The 15,379-nt window shown below is 51.5% G+C and overlaps 1 protein-coding gene across 1 annotated transcript in view; it reads left to right on the forward strand.

The window, feature by feature from the left end:
• RAB6B (RAB6B, member RAS oncogene family) overlaps positions 1-15,379 on the forward strand; it is a 69,942-nt gene that overhangs the window by 24,145 nt on the left and 30,418 nt on the right. The window contains exon 2 of the mRNA XM_033212640.1: positions 8,413-8,471. Coding sequence (XP_033068531.1) covers positions 8,413-8,471 — 59 coding nt within the window. The remainder of the gene's footprint in view (positions 1-8,412; positions 8,472-15,379) is intronic.

Raw genomic sequence — 15,379 nt, forward strand, 5'->3', positions numbered from 1 at the left:
GAGAAGTGAGAGGGTCAGGCATCAGTCTGCCTCCTCGCTGGTGCAGGAGAAGGGCCTGGGCCAGACCAGCCTGCGCCACTGTCTGGCTGACCCCTCCCTCCCTTATTTCGACTCCTCCCTCCCCTCTGCCCTCCCCTTTCCATCTTCTCTGGATCCCTGGGTGAGGCCCAGGCGGCTGAGCGTCCTTTAGCAGAGGGAATTAACACACTTAATTAAAGTGTCCAATGAAGAGCTTTGCATATTTCTTAATTACCATCTGAGTCTTTTGGGGGATGGTTTGAAATGGGGTTTTTCACGTGTTTCCTCATTTAGCCTACGGTGAGCCAGCCAGCCCCTCAGGGCTCTAGTGGGAGCTGCCAAAGATGCATGCCCAGTTTGGGGCTGCCTTTTGGAGCCCAGGGTGGCAGGGTGGGCTGTGGAGCGGGGAGCCTGGCTCGCAAGCTTACCCGCCTTTGAGGAAGAATGGGGCTACACTTTCTGTTTGGTGAAAACAGAGCCAAAGGAAACAAGGTTGACAGATATAGCTGGTGTCTCTAACTATTTTGCTTGTCACCACAGGGCCTGGGGGCCGCACCTCACAGTCAGGCCAGGAATGGTAGACTATGAGCAGAGGTTACAGGGATGGTGGAGGCCTCCCCACAAGGGCCCTGTGCAGCAGGGATGTGAGTAGCCTGGCCTCTTTCCCAGCTGCAGGACAAGAGCCAAGTCCCTCTGCAGGTCCTTCTCAGCATTTACACCAGCAATTCCCACTTCTGTTCTAGAAACTGAGCTGATGGGATGACTGAGTCAGCCAGGTCTCTGCTAGGACTGGGTTACTGGTCTGCACAATGAGGAAGCAGATTTGCCTTTTCAGCGCTAAGGACCACCTTCTGGCAGCTGCAGACATTATCTGAAATGGGCCTGGCTGCTGGGGTCTGGGGGCGAGGGATGCAGAGGTTCTTCCCCTGGCGTAAGGACTGTTTTCCTGAAAACACAGGCATCTGAGAACACAGGCATCTGAGAGGTGGGCAGCCCACCAAGGTGGCCTAGAAATGGCAGTGAGTTATGCCACATCTGTCCTGCCTGCCATCTCCTCCCAGAACTCCTGGGGCCCTAGGCCCTGAGCCCAGCTCTGTGAACCCCAGGAGGATCAGGATCCCACTGTTTGGCCAGGAGCTCTGAGGAGCTGGTGTGTGTGGTAAGTGTGGATGCACAGCGAAGAGCAGATTGTGGGCCAGGGTTCTGGCTTGGCTCTGCGAGGGGCTAGCTAGTGGATGGTGCACCTTCTGCCAGGTCCTGGCAAACCCTCCATGGAGTCTGGCTAAAGTCTGTGCTCTGCCTCCCACTGTTCCCAGTTTCTGGCCCTTGCAGCAGCCTCTCCACCCACATCCACACCCGCTGTGGAGGCAACAGGGAGGAGAGCTGTCCTTCGTGGAGGGAGGCAGTGTCAGTGGAGGAGTCTGGGGACTTACCGCCCACTCAGCTTTCAGCCTGTGATGTGGGCACAAGACAAGACCAGAAGTTCTCATAGCCACTGACTCCAAAGCCCTGGGTGGATTTGGCGTCACGTGGCAGCTATGGAGAAATGTGGGCAAATGATTTTAAGCAAAGGAATCTCAGCCTCACATGACTGTGGTTTCATTCAGTTCCTCCCCCAGGAATGTCGTTCCCTGTGACCCCCTCATCTCCATCAATCAAGGCTCAGCCCAAATGGTGCTTCTTTCAAGAGGTTACTGTGATTTTCCCAGCAGAGTGGCCTTTCCTTGTATGGGCCTCTCAGGAGACCTTTCCTATATTGCCTGGCATTTTAGTATTTGGATCTGTGTCTTGCTTCACCACTGGATATGGATTGCTTGAGGCCAGAGGTGCATCTGCTTTGTCACTACAAATTCTGTGCCCTGCACAGGACTGGTACACAATGAGCCCCAGTGGATGTTTGCTGAGTGGCTGGAGAGCCTCACTGGCCTCTGCAACTGCCTAGAAACCACCATAATGTACGAGAATCTGTTTACCTGGGACCTGCCAGTGAGATGGGGGCCTGGGGCCCATGGGGGGCACTGATGGAGTGAATAGCCCCCATAGGTGAGGTCCAGGTAGGCTAGGTCCAGGTAGGCAGTGGTAGCTGATTGTGAAGGGCCAGCATCCAGTGCACCCTCCTTTGGTGGGATTTCTAGGGTACATGGGACCAAGCTCCTCTGGACATCCCCATGGATGTGCAAGACCCCTGGGACAGTAGTTCTCACTAGGGTAAGAAAATAAATGTTTCATGCTGATGCCAATAGTGAAAAATAAGCTTACATCTTTAGCTCAGGAGATTGAGTGATTATTGTTAATTGCTTTTTCTGAATGCAGTGCTGGCATTTGTGCTTTTGATCTGACAATTATACAGAAGGCTTTTATGAGTGACCTGAATCCAAGGTGATTGCTTGGTGTTTTTCCTTGCCCAGTTGGCTTGGGTTCAGGGAAGAGCTCTAGCATCTAATGGCCACGAACCCAGGTCGCAGGGAGAAGTTCTGGGCTCCTCTCTGAATCTGACCAGTCACTGGTCCTGTCCCCTGCTCTCCTCCCCATTCTCTCCAGCCCCACCACCTCTGCATTGTTCACTGAGATCCTCCATCTCTGGCAAGATTTCTGTCCCCAGTCCGGCTTCCATAGGCCATTCTGTAGCAGAGTGTCCCCACCCAAATCTTAACCTCGAATTGTAATCCCCATAGTCCCCACGTGTCAAGGACAGGACCAGCTGGAGGTGATTAGATCATGGGGGCTGTTTCCCCCATGCTGTTCTTGTGATAGTGAGGCCTCATGAGATCTGATGGTTTTATAAGCATCTGACATTTCCCCTGCTTGCACTCACTCCGTCCTGCTGCCCTGTGAAGAAGGTGCCTGTTTCTCCTTTGCCTTCTGCCGTGATTGTAAGTTTCCTGAGGCTTTCCCAGCAATGGGGAACTGTGAGTCAATTAAACCTGTTTCCTTTATAAATGACCCAGTCTCGTGTATTTCTTCATAGCAGTGTGAGAATGGACTAACAAGTTTTCTTCTTTTTAAAACACAGGTCTATTGCTCGGATTACCTAATGCCATGTAACAAACCACCCCAAAACTTAGTGGCTCAAGACAGTAAGAATATTTACATTGCTCACGAATTTATAGTTTGAGTAGGACCTGGTAGGGAAGTTGTGGCTTTGTTCCATGCAGCATTGAAGGCGACTTGGAGTCTGCCGGCAGGAGTCACCTGAAGGCTCACTCACTCACAGGCCTGCTGGTTGCTGTTGGCCGGGGCCCCAGTTGGTTGCTGCATGCGTGTCTTCCTCCTGTAGGCTTTCTTGGGCTTCCTCACAGCATGGTAGCTGGGTTGCAGGGCTGGCTTCCAGAGTGTGTGAGTGTGAACGCGCTCCAGGCAGAAGCTGTGCTGTTCTTTCTAAGCTAGCCTTGGGATTCCCACAGGGCCATTTCTGCCGTAGTCACAGGCCTGCCCATATTCACCCCATAATGGAATGTCAGAGTTGGATTGTAAGAAGAGCACATGGGATGGGAGTATTTTATGAGCCCACTATGGAAATTATGAACTGCCACACCTGTTCACACCATCCTTCTGCTGAAGATCCTTTCTGAAGCTCCCACTGCCCTTGGGCTAGAATCCGTGCTCCTCCATGTGGCTGACATGGCCTGTGCCGTCTGGCCCCTGCCCCTGCCTTCGTGCTTCTGTCTGCCCCTCCCTCCCTCCACAACTGGCCCCAGAGATGGGTTTGGCTTAAATCAACCTGACAGCCACGTGGAGCTTCCATGAACAGCGTTTGCCACTCACTCCTCCCCACACAGTGTCTGGCTCCACTTGCCCTGAGATGTGTTTCCCCCATCGCAACCTAGCCCGTTGCCTCCTGTTTCTTCTCACAAGCGTTTTCTCTCCCTGCCTCTGTGCCTTTGCGCACATTGTTCCCTCTGTCTGGAATTTCCCCTTCACCCCCACCTACAGCCTTCCCCAGCCCCACGGCTGCCCCGCCTTCTTGCAGCCATCCTGACTGCCCAGCCACCTGCACCCCTGCCTTTGGGATCTGCCGCTTTGCTGCTGTCAGACCTTTACATAAACCAGCACAGCAGAGTGGATGAGGCATTGACTCTGGCTCAAATCTGTGCTCCTATTCCAGCTCCACCACTTCCCAGCTCTGTGACCTTGGAATAATAACTAACTCATTGGATCGTGATGAGGATTAAATGAGAGAACCTAAATAAAGTGCCAAATTCTCATCTGCTGCCAAATAGAGGCCCAGTAAGAGTTTGAGTTTCCTCTCCTTCTTTCTAGCATCTCCTGGTAAATGCTCAGTAATGAATTTTCTCACCCTCATTTGGTTGAAAAAGGAGAAATGCATCTCCCTGCTTAATCATGTGGGACTAAACTACCAGAAGATTACAAGAATATTGCTGAGCCATGAGCAGAGAGAAAATAAAAAAGCTCAATAATGATTTGCCTGCTTATTTTTAATAAAACCTGCCAGTGGAGCTGAATCTTTGTCCTCAGGAAAAGCTCCACTTTGCTGCAGTGGTGTCCGAGAACTGCGGTAGAAGCACAGTGGTGTGACCTTGAGAACAGAGCTGGCGGGAGGACAGCTCCCACAGAAGCTCTGGCAGCTGTTGCGAGGCAGGGGGACACAGGAGGAGCTCCTGGCTCGTCCACCTGCCCGCCTGCAGGGCTGCTGGGATGCCCCGTGCTACTGCTCCTCTCAGGCTGAGTGGGAGTGCCCGGTCAGGTGGCTAGGGATGAGTACTGCCCACCCTTTATGGTTGGGGGACTGAGAAGGTAGCCAGGTAGATGCAGTGTGCAGGCTCTCCATTTGCAGGTTCCAGCACTTTCCACCCTGGGCAGTTGTTGAGGGCAGATGTGGGCTGAGGAAGGGGTCTTTGCCCTTTAGAGGGGAGAGGAGCTTAGCACAGGGCAACCCCTTACCCACTCAGCTCCTTTATGTGATACCATGGGCAGAGGCTGGGCAGAAATGGACAAGAGGAGCTCATTTTAATAAACTCTGCCTCAGGTCTGCGGACGCTTCCCCAGAGACAAAGCATGGAGGTCAAGGGTCTCGGATACCACTGCAGGGATGATGAGAACATGGGTCGTCTTAGTGGGCTCTGAGGTGGGGAAGAAGGCTTCAGCTCCGAGAAATGAGAAAAACGAGCCTAGAGGAATAGCATAAAGTCATTGCCTTTTGCATAAAAGCAAGAATGAGTCCCTCATCCATTTCAAGCCTGAGTTGGGGTGCTGGGCCCCAGATGTTAAAATTCTCACTTTCCGAGCCCTCCTTGTGCCTGACAGAGCACCTCCAGGGCACCTCAGTGACCAGTTTCTGACCTTTCAGATTGGATCAAGCCCCTCCCAAGTAGAGAAAGGCCCCCAGTTCCAGACTTGGCCTGGGATGGGCTGTTCCCTGGAGTGCCACAGCAATGGCAATAATGACCTGGCAGAATCCTGAACCCAGCATGATCTATCAAGGAGTACCCGGATAAGAACTGAGCACCTAGTCAGGCAGCCACATCCCAGACCCACTCAGCTCTGACCCTAGGGCAGGAGCTGCCACCTAATGGCCCGTTGTGTGAAGTGCGGATGACATTAGTGCCGCCCAGAGTTGAGGGCTGGGAGGTGTGGTGCCGGGTGTTGCTGCAAGCTTCGGTGGGCAGGTGCCACGTCTCCTCTGTTTACTGTTCTCATGTCAATTCTGTGCCTGACTCAGCCCCTACTATGTGCCTGGAACATGCTCTGTAAATGCTGGGGTCATGTGTTGCGTATTATGGTCCTATTTTCTGTGCATTCCCCCATAGAAAATATTGGCTCTGGCCAGGACCCCACACCTAAAAGCTCCTCCTGCACAGTCCCAGTAAAAAACCTTTGGTGGATGTTTTCCTGCCACCTGGACCTGTGAGCCAGTACTAATCCACTGCCAGTGGCTGGTGTCTCAAAGAGGGGCACCTTGGCATTAGAAGGTGTTGCAGGGATTTCCAAGTTCTCAGCTACTCCATGAACTTCCTGTGCCCTTAGTGGCTTTTTGGAGACTCTGCTTTCTCTCTTCTCTGTGCTTGGAGGCCCCAGGGAGGAACCTACTGGGAGAAGAGGCTTAGTATCTTCCCGTCCATCTCCCCACCCTGATCCCTGATGCACGCCCCTTTCCCTAAGGTACAAGATGCAGAGCGTTGCTGCCTAGGGAAGTGACCAGTGCACCCTGGGATGCCTCTCTTCCTGAGGAGGCAGTAACTTTCCACGGCCTCTCAAAAAGGAGGATGCCGTGTTCTCCCCAATTGCATCTGCCTCTTGCTAGCTCAGGGTTGCCCCACTTTTCCCTCTGTGGTCCTCAGCCAGGTGCCTGTGGCTTCATGGCCTCAGAGCTGATATTCCAGGTGTGGGAGGCCCCCCACTTCTCGCCTTCACGTGAAATTTAAGGGGAGATTTAAAGCAGTCAGAATGTTCTTTATAGCTTCATTTCTATCAGAAACTTAAAAGGCTGCTTCCAGGTATAATTAGAAGATATCTTGGGCACATTTCTGCTCACCCCAGAAATGTCCTTTTAAAAATGGGGCTGTTCTGACACCAGCTGGTACCCTACAATTCACTTCTGGCACTGACCACCCAGAGTTGGCATGGTGGTCAGTATTCTCCAACAAGGGCAGAATCCTGACCTGGCAGAATCCTGAACCCAGCATGACCTATCAAGGAAGACCTGGATAGGAACTGAGCACCTGGTCAGGCAGCCTCATCCCAGCCCCACTCAGCTCTGACCCTGGGCCAGGAGCTGCCACCTAATTGCCCATTCTGTGAAATGGGGATGACTTGAGTGCCGCCCTGAGTTGAGGGTTGGGGTAGTAGTGATACATATATTTTTTCCATCTGATATTCCGGAAACTACCTTACCTAGCTCAGTTACCTGCTGCCTCCTTCCACTTGTAAACATTTCCCATGTGCCTTGTACTTTTTACCTGATTTAGTTCTTACTACAGCCCCCTGAAGTCTTCATTATTAATATATCCATTTTTAAATGAGGAACTGAGGTCCTGGGATGGTGATCACCTCAAGGTGACACAGCTGAAAAGTACCCCAGTAGGATTTCAATCCAGCTAACCAAATTTGGGTTAAAGATGGGGTCTTCCGAGTTCACCCCGAACACAGTGAGTCAGATGCTCCTTCTGAGTAGATGATCATCTTTCCCCTAGCACATGTTGGCGGCTGGGAGCTAACTGCACTTGTCTGTTACGTGGTGCACCGTTGAGGCTTCAAAGCTGGTAAAGGGCCTTTGCCAAGGGGTCCTGTTGGCTTGTCCTGCTCCCTCCAGGGAGTGACCAGCCGCCCCACCAGGCACAGCTTGCGAATGTCCTGCCAGCCTGGGAAATGGGAGGGCGAGGGCGTTTTTGCCTTGCCTGCCAGCGTTACCTGTCCTCCTGCAGCCCAGTGCAGAGAGGGCTCTGAGCCAGTACAGCTGGACAGATTCCCCACTCTGGAACAGAGCCTCCCAGGGCCATGGCGGAGACATGATGGTATAGTACAGAGAAGCATCGTGCAGGGCCTCTCCTAATGAATGTCCCTTGACTGCCCTCTTCTCCCATCCTAGATGGTTAGAAACGCAGCAGCTGACATTTCTGTCACTGCCAGGCCCCAGGGGAGCAGCCCAGGGTGAGGTCAGAAGCCAAATTTTACAGTCTGGGAAATTAGCAGCATTCGTAGGATTCCCAAGAGACATCCTGGTTTCTCTCAGCCTTGCCAGTGGTTCTCAGTTGGGGTGTCACTGCCCCTACAGGGCATTTGCAGATGTGTGAGTGAGTCCACAGTTGTCACAATGACTAGGGATCGATCCTCCTAGCATTTACCCAGTGGGGTTCTAGGTATACTAACCATCCAGCAATGAGCGGGACGGTCAGGTACACAAAGAATAGTCCTGTCCATGAGAGACATTGGGAAATGACATTTGCCTCCCCGCCCTTGATTCCTTAGAAAGCCACTGTACCCACCAATCTTCAGGCTGAATTAACGGGAAATAAAGGGCAGGTTTCCATCCCAGTGTATGACCAACAACCAAGTGTACATGGGCAAGTACGAGAGGAGCCTCCTGTTTCGCGTCACTTACCCTGATTCTTCATAGATGGTTCTTGCATCAGCTGGGTTCTCCTGGGTCAAGGAAGACCTGGATTTGGGTAGTGGAAATTCATGGGGCAGTGGGACACCTCCTCCTTGGCAGCAGCCTGGTGCCTGGCAGGAATAGCTCTCAGCCCACCTGGAATAGAGACTCGGTGGCCACACCACGGGGTCCTTGGCAGGGACCTATCTCCCACTTCTGTATTTCTGCAACTCGGCCTTTCCTCAGTGCTTTTTGGTTTTATCTGTTTTCTTCAAATGCAGTGTGTTTAGAAGAGCCTAGCTCAGATGCCGTGACTGAAAACCTGTCTCCTTGTTGTTTTGCAGTCGGGAAGACGTCTCTGATTACGAGGTTCATGTACGACAGCTTCGACAACACATACCAGGTGAGGTCCTGGGTGCTCACCCTCCATATCACCTGGCAGCAGCCGGCCTCTCTTTGAAACTTGCTGAGCTGGGGTGGGAGTGGAATGGCCCTGGGTTCCCAGGGTGTCATTTCGCTATGGAGGAGCTTCCCACCTCTATACTGGCCCCATCCCTGTAAAGAGCTTGAGCCCTTCTGAAAATCCACACCTTGGTAAAGGAAACATTTTCCAGAGGAAAATTCTAAAAATAGAGAGAGTCTGTGTTCTCTTGTTCCTCACAGGCAGATCCAAACCATGATAGTGTTTGGTTATTCAGGGGAGTCATCATGTGGAAGAGGAACAAGATGAAAAATGAGAGAGGTGAAAATGAGAGTGTTAGGCGAGCTTGCATCTCATGCATGGTTGTAATGGTTGTGTTTGCTGGGACCTTCTCTCTTTCGCTCCCTGCCCCCTACACACACACACACACACACGCACGCACACACACGCACGCACACACGCATGCGCGCGCACACACACACACGGTTGCTGAGGCACTTCCTTCCCTGGAGAGGCTGGTGTGATGAGCTTGCCCTGCCCTACAGGGCAGAAGGCTGGATTCAGTGACCTCTGCAGCTCCTGGCCCTGCAGGGGTAGTCTAGGATCAACCAGAGGCCCAGAGGTGGTTCCAGGTGCCCTGAAGGCCAAGCTCTTGGGGGTTAATAACATGTCACTTTCCTGGCACCCTGGTGAGTAGGGAGGTTTGTGCAAGTAAAGTAAATTTTCCACGCAACTATAGCTTTTTGCAAAAGGCACCAAACTTAATCATTTCAACTCTTTTAAGGAAAAAAGGTGCTGTTTTCTTCCTTAGATAGAGACAAATGATAATGCACTTTTCTACACCAGTGGATTCTGTGAGATACTAATTCCAAGAGGTGTTGGTAGGTGTGGGGCAGGTGGGTTCAGAGCTTGTACAGATTTAGGGAACACTGGGCGAACAAAAGTAAATCTGCTGTGCTGCAGGGCTTCTCGGAGCCTGACTATATCAGTGGATGGTTTTGATTTATTGAAAGAGAGATATAGTGTGTAGGATCTCCCAGATGTATTTGATCATGGAATCCCTTGGTCATCGAGTTCTCAAAGGACGAATATTTATAGAACACACCAGGGACTGCTGTTCTAAGATGTCCCTCCGCCTTTCTGGATTTACAGAGTATGTGGAGCACAGCTCACTGCAGATTGCAGCTCTGTGTCTACTTTTTAGTCTGTCTGTCTCCCTCTGGACCAGTTATTCTCCTTGCCTTAAATACAGCCCCTCTGTCCGCCTCTCTCTAATTTTCACTCTTTCTCTGCAGTGGTCTCAATTTTTACTTTACCTCTGCTTCTGCTCTACTGTGGTCTGAAATACTGGCTAGCCCATGAACTTGGTGGAACTGACCATAGGAATTGACAGAGGCTCTGGGAGAGGGGCCGTGGCTGATGTGCACAGCCTCAGGCATGGACTGTGGGATGTTCACCTTGGTCACACTTTGTCTTTGTTGTATCGTCTCTGGGCCAGGGCTTTGTAGCACCAAGCCTGTCCTCCTAATGAGGGGAGTTCTACTGGATCAGTTTGAATTCAAGATGACAGCTGCAGCAGACTTAGTTCTGAAGTCTGACTTGGTATTTATTTATTTTTGTGCATGCATGTGTGTATGTGAATGATCTCATATATTATTTGGAGTTTTTACTATTAAGTTACTTATAATGCCTCTTGTTAGTGTCCCCTTGAAAACAGTGAGACTGTTGGTTGGTTGGTGTTCTTGGCAGTGGTGGGTGACAAAGGCCTCCTCCCAGGCCTGTGCAGTAGGTCCCATCAGTGTGGATCAAAGCCTCAACTACTCCCCATGTCATTCGAGGTCCTCAAAATCTTGCCCTACCTCCATGTTCAGTGTCATCTCCCATTGCCTACTGCTTGTCCCCCATCCTGTGGTCTAGCTGACTTCCCTGCTCCTGCTGCCCTTGGAGCGACACTGTTATGCCTCCACACCTTGGCTCATGTCATTGTCTCTGCTGGAATGCCTTTTCCTCTCTTCTCTGCTGTGAGAATTCTCTGGCTGCATCAAGGCCCAGAGCACATGTTTGGTCTGAGTGGTGAGGGCCTTTCATCCTCTGTTCTCTCCATGACCGTCTCTCCTATAGCATCATCCTCAGGGCTGGTTTAGCCTCTCAGCTGTGCAGTAGCTCCTGTGTGCTTCTGGCTCTGGGCTGGGCTCTGCGCTTGGCTGAGGCCAGGACCCTCTGGGACCCACCACTGGATTCATGAGTCTAGCACAGGCCTGACCATACTTGGAGTCACCAATGCCTGCTGGCACAAAAAAAAAAGCATGGAGAGTTGGCCTCGGGTTTTAGACCCATCAGATCAAGAGGCTCCAAGGACCAAATGTGGTGACAAAACGGAGAGAAACCTCAGAGAGGACTGCCCTCCCCATCCCAGGCTTTCTCTTTTTTTTTTTTTTTTTGATATTGCAGCAGGTGGAATTCCTTTCCCAGTGCCCTTAAAAATGGTAATTAGGCTGGGAGACCAGGGCTCCAATTCTGTGCATACAGAGGCTCATTTTAATGAAATCTGTGGAGATGGAGAAGGGGAAATGTTATTTTGTCTGTTTTCCTAGCGTGGTGGCAGAGGCATTTGAGAAGTAGACAAGATCCCAGGGTCTTTGGGGGCTCAGCAGACCTCACCCCAAGTTGTGCCCCTGCACAGCAAAGACTCCTCACCACCCCTTCAGATACCCTTCCAGCTGTACAACCTGGCAGAGCTGCCTTGCCTTGATTGACTGAGGTGCCCATACAGTTCCTAGAATGGGATCTATCCCTCCTTCCCTCTTTCCCTCCCACACTTTCTGTCTCTGGCCCCACTACTCCCCTCTCGTTCACTCATTCTGACAAAAGATGTTTGTCAAATGCCTACTGTATGTTTGGAGAGGCAGAAGAAAGTGGCCTGGCCACAGAATCTGGCCCTGTCTTCAGCCAGGGCATGGAGGGCTGGGAGGGGGGTGCTTAACCCTATCCTCAGTGACAACTGGTGAGTTCTCCCTCGGTCTAAAGCTGAACATGCAGGAGACCCTGAGGGACTGGCATGAGGACCTGGGTGTGCAGAGCTGGGTTCTACAGACCTCTCAAGACTTTCCAAAGTCTACTTGATAGGCCCCGTGAGATGCCTCAGGGGGGCAGGTCTTCTACCTCCTCTTGCCTCATACTTACCTCCTCACCCCCAAACACACACACACACACACACACACACGCATGCACACACATGTTCTCAAGGCACATGTACTCTCTGGCCTCTCAACACCCTGCCTATCACCCCCTCTAAATCCACTCACTTGAAGAAGTAAAAAAACAAGAGTCACAGCCAGATAAGATTCATGTCTGCAGTGGTTCTCTCATATAAAACCCCAACTAAGCAACTACTTTCAAAATTTATGGTAGAAAAAAACCTTCCAGTATGTGCACTGTGATGAGACTTGGCTGTCTTTGGGGCCAGCCCCCCTTCCTCTTCTGCAGGCCAAATGAAACATACTGCGGGCCTGGTCTGTGAACCACCTGTGTGAAACCTGCACTCACGCCACCGTGGAAGGGTTCAGTCTCTGCAGGTGGCTGCTGGGGATGGAGGGGGAGGACTTGGCTGCAGCACTCTTCTGGGGCCTCTCATGGGCCCACTATCACTCCTGGCTGCCTGTTAGCATTACCTTTTGGGAGATTCAAGGGCTGGCTCGGGCATTAGCATGCTTAAAGCCTCAGCAGTGATTGTGAAGCACTTAGAGCCCACTGGCACGTCCCAGGGCCTCACACCATGGCACAAATTAGGAAACCACTGACCTAATGGGCTGTCCCTGGGAGCAGGTCCCTGGCCTGCCAGAGCTCACTCAGCTGCTCTCAGGAGGACACACTGACAGCGTGGAGGAGCATTTCTGGAGGCCTGTGAAGCTTTACCTGCACTGGGTCCCTTCCTGGGTCCCACAGAGCCGTTGGGAAGAGTGGCTGCCTCCTCGCCCTCCCAGGCCAAGGCGTTGCCTGAGATGTTCTGGCCTCACAGGTGATCCTCACTGCATTCCTGCCGCTCTGCCCTGAGGCTTTCTTCTCTCTCCTCCTGGGGCTGCCTTAACAAATTGCGCAGAGGGGCCTTAAACAACAGACATTTGTTTTCTTACCATTCTGGAGGTTGAAGTCCAAAATCAAGGCACAGAGGGCCTTGTTCTCTGAAGGCGCTGGGAGAGAATCCTTTTCTCCCAGTGCCTCTGGGCCTTCCTTGGCTAGTGGCTGCATCACTCCACTCTCCGCTTCTGTCTTCAGCAGGCCTCCTGTCTCTCTCTGTCCTTGCCTTTTCTTATGAGGACACCAGTCATTGGATTTAAGGACCCACCCTAAATTCTGGATGATTTTTCATCTCAAGATCCTTAACTAATCGCATCTTCAAAACTGCAATTTTCAAATAAGCTCATATTCTGAAGTTCCAGGTGGACATGAATTTGGGGATGGATACCTTTCAACTCACTCCAAAATCCTAGCACCTCCCAGTCCTAGCACCACTGATCCCAGTGGGGACTGCACCTTCTGGTCTGTTCCTCAGCTTGGGCGCCTCACCGCATCCCCCAGCATAGCCCCTGCAGGCTCACAACCCCTCTGGCCCTTCACGTGCCTCCTGCCCACCATCTCGACCTGGTGAGGCCATTTCCCCCAGGATCCTATCTTGGCAGCATGACTTTTTATTCTCACAAAGTGTCTCCAGATTATTTCTTTGTGTAACATTTGTAAGTTGATTTAATGAAATAAATATGAGTGTTTCCTGGGGCCTGGCCATTGTGTCTGCAGGCCACGTATCTGGCTGCTTAGCCCATAAGCCAGCACCTGCCCCTCCCCAGTGATCTTGCCCTTCTGAGAGGATCCGAGCTCCACATGCAGCACATCTCAGCTGCTTAGGGAGGGGGCAAACAGGAGAGGTCACGGTGCGTGGAAGGCTATGCTTTATTCAACATGCTATTTGGTGCTCTGCCATCTCTTTCCAGGTCAGCACATTCTCAGGTGGCCCTGGGGGTTGCCAGCCTTGAGCAGCATGACCTTGACAAACAGAGACTCGGGCCTAAAAAGCCCCTGCACTGCCTTTGCTGGTGTGGGTGAGGTAGGGCCCAATGAGGAAAACAGACCTGAGCGGGGGTCAAGCCAGAGGTTCCCTGTGGACAGACACCCACACACTCACAGACACTGGACCCTGACACCCACGCCCAACCCAGGAATAGAAAAGGGGCATGAAAATAGACACCTGTAGGACTTCGGGCAAGATTCTGAGGTTGCTGAGCACTTTCTTCTTGGTGTAATTTTCCATCATCTAGACTTTAAGACCTATATGACCTATGGTTTAAATACAAATTTACAGCCGAGGTTGGGGGTTCATATCTGTAATCCCAGCACTTTGGGAGGCCAAAGCCAGAGGATTGCTTGAAGCCAAGAATTCCAGACCAGCCTGGTCAGCATAATGAGACCCCGTTTTTATAATTTTTTAAAAAATTAATTGTATATAGTGGCATGAGCCTGTGGTCCCAGCTACTCAGGAGGCTGAGATGGGAGGATTGCTTGAGCCTATGAGATCAAGGCTGCAGTGAGCCATGATCATGCCACCGCACTCCAGCCTGGGTGACAGAGCAAGACCCTATTTCAATCAGTCAATTAATAAATATATACATACATATTTGCCATATTCCTACCTCTAAAGTAGGCCACTGGTCTAGATGATACAGGGGTTAAATTCCATCTGATTAGTTTCCAGGTTAAAACAATGCAGTACTAAGACGCTGAAAAGCTCGGTGTGTTGGAGTGGAGGGAGGGCAGTAGTGGGGCCTGTGAGTGGGCTGTTGGCAGGGCTGCATTTTGACTTTCATGAGCCTCAGGCATTTCGCTTCAGGGGCCCTAACATGGGCTGAATTGTGTCTCCTCAAAATTCCTGTGTCGAAGTCCTGGCCCCAAGTATCGCAGAATGGGACTGTAGATCAAGATAGGGTCTCTACAGAAGGAAAATGAGATTATTAGGGTGGCCCTAATTCAATATGACTGGTGTCCTTAGAAGAAGAGGAAATGAGGACATTGACATTCACAGAGAAAGACAGCGTGAGGACACAGGAAGGGACGGCCATCTGTAAGCCAGGGAGGGCCTCGGAAGAAGCCAACTGTGCCTACACCTCAGTCTCGGACTCCAGCCTCCAGAGCTGTGAGGAAATGACTGTGTTGTTGAAGCTATCCAGTCTGCGGTACTTTGTTATGGCAGACCTAGGAAACGAATACAGGTTTCTTCCTTTAAAAAATGTTAAGAATAATATTTTTACAGCTACATTGATATAGAGATGAATGTAATTCAGACTGGATTCATTATAATTATAGTCATTTCTTCTTCTGATTTTAAGATAAATTAAAATGGAAACATTTTCCTTGGCCCTTACATGTCTTGTGGGCACTGGGCTTTGTGCCCCTCATGCCTGATGGGTGAGTTGGCCCCAGTGACTGGGACTGTGGAAGGCCCAAGACTGAGTTGGGATCCCTGGGTAGGAAGGGTGCGCCATGGAGGGTTCCTGACCCAGACACTGACGGGATCAAAGATACAGAGTTTATGGCAGGCAGGGCTGGAGGGACTGGGCCAGGACCAGGGGTGGCAGCTGAGGTGGGACACACAAAGACTCAGATCAAAGATACAGAGTTTGTGGCAGGCAGGGCTGGAGGGACTGGGCCGGGACCAGGGGTGGCAGCTGAAGCGGGACACACAAAGACTCAGATACAGCTGTGTGTGGAAGGGCAGGGAGGGCAGGGGCGAGGGAGGAACCATGCAGTGCTGTGTGGGAGGTAAGTGAGGGACTTAGGAGAGACAGCACAGGAAGTGGAAGGGGCCAGCGAACAGTGTGTCTGTGGGTTACATACAGAAG

The sequence above is a fragment of the Trachypithecus francoisi genome, unplaced genomic scaffold (assembly GCF_009764315.1).
Source record: "Trachypithecus francoisi isolate TF-2019V2 unplaced genomic scaffold, Tfra_2.0 Lachesis_group0, whole genome shotgun sequence".
Classification (NCBI taxonomy): domain Eukaryota; kingdom Metazoa; phylum Chordata; class Mammalia; order Primates; family Cercopithecidae; genus Trachypithecus; species Trachypithecus francoisi.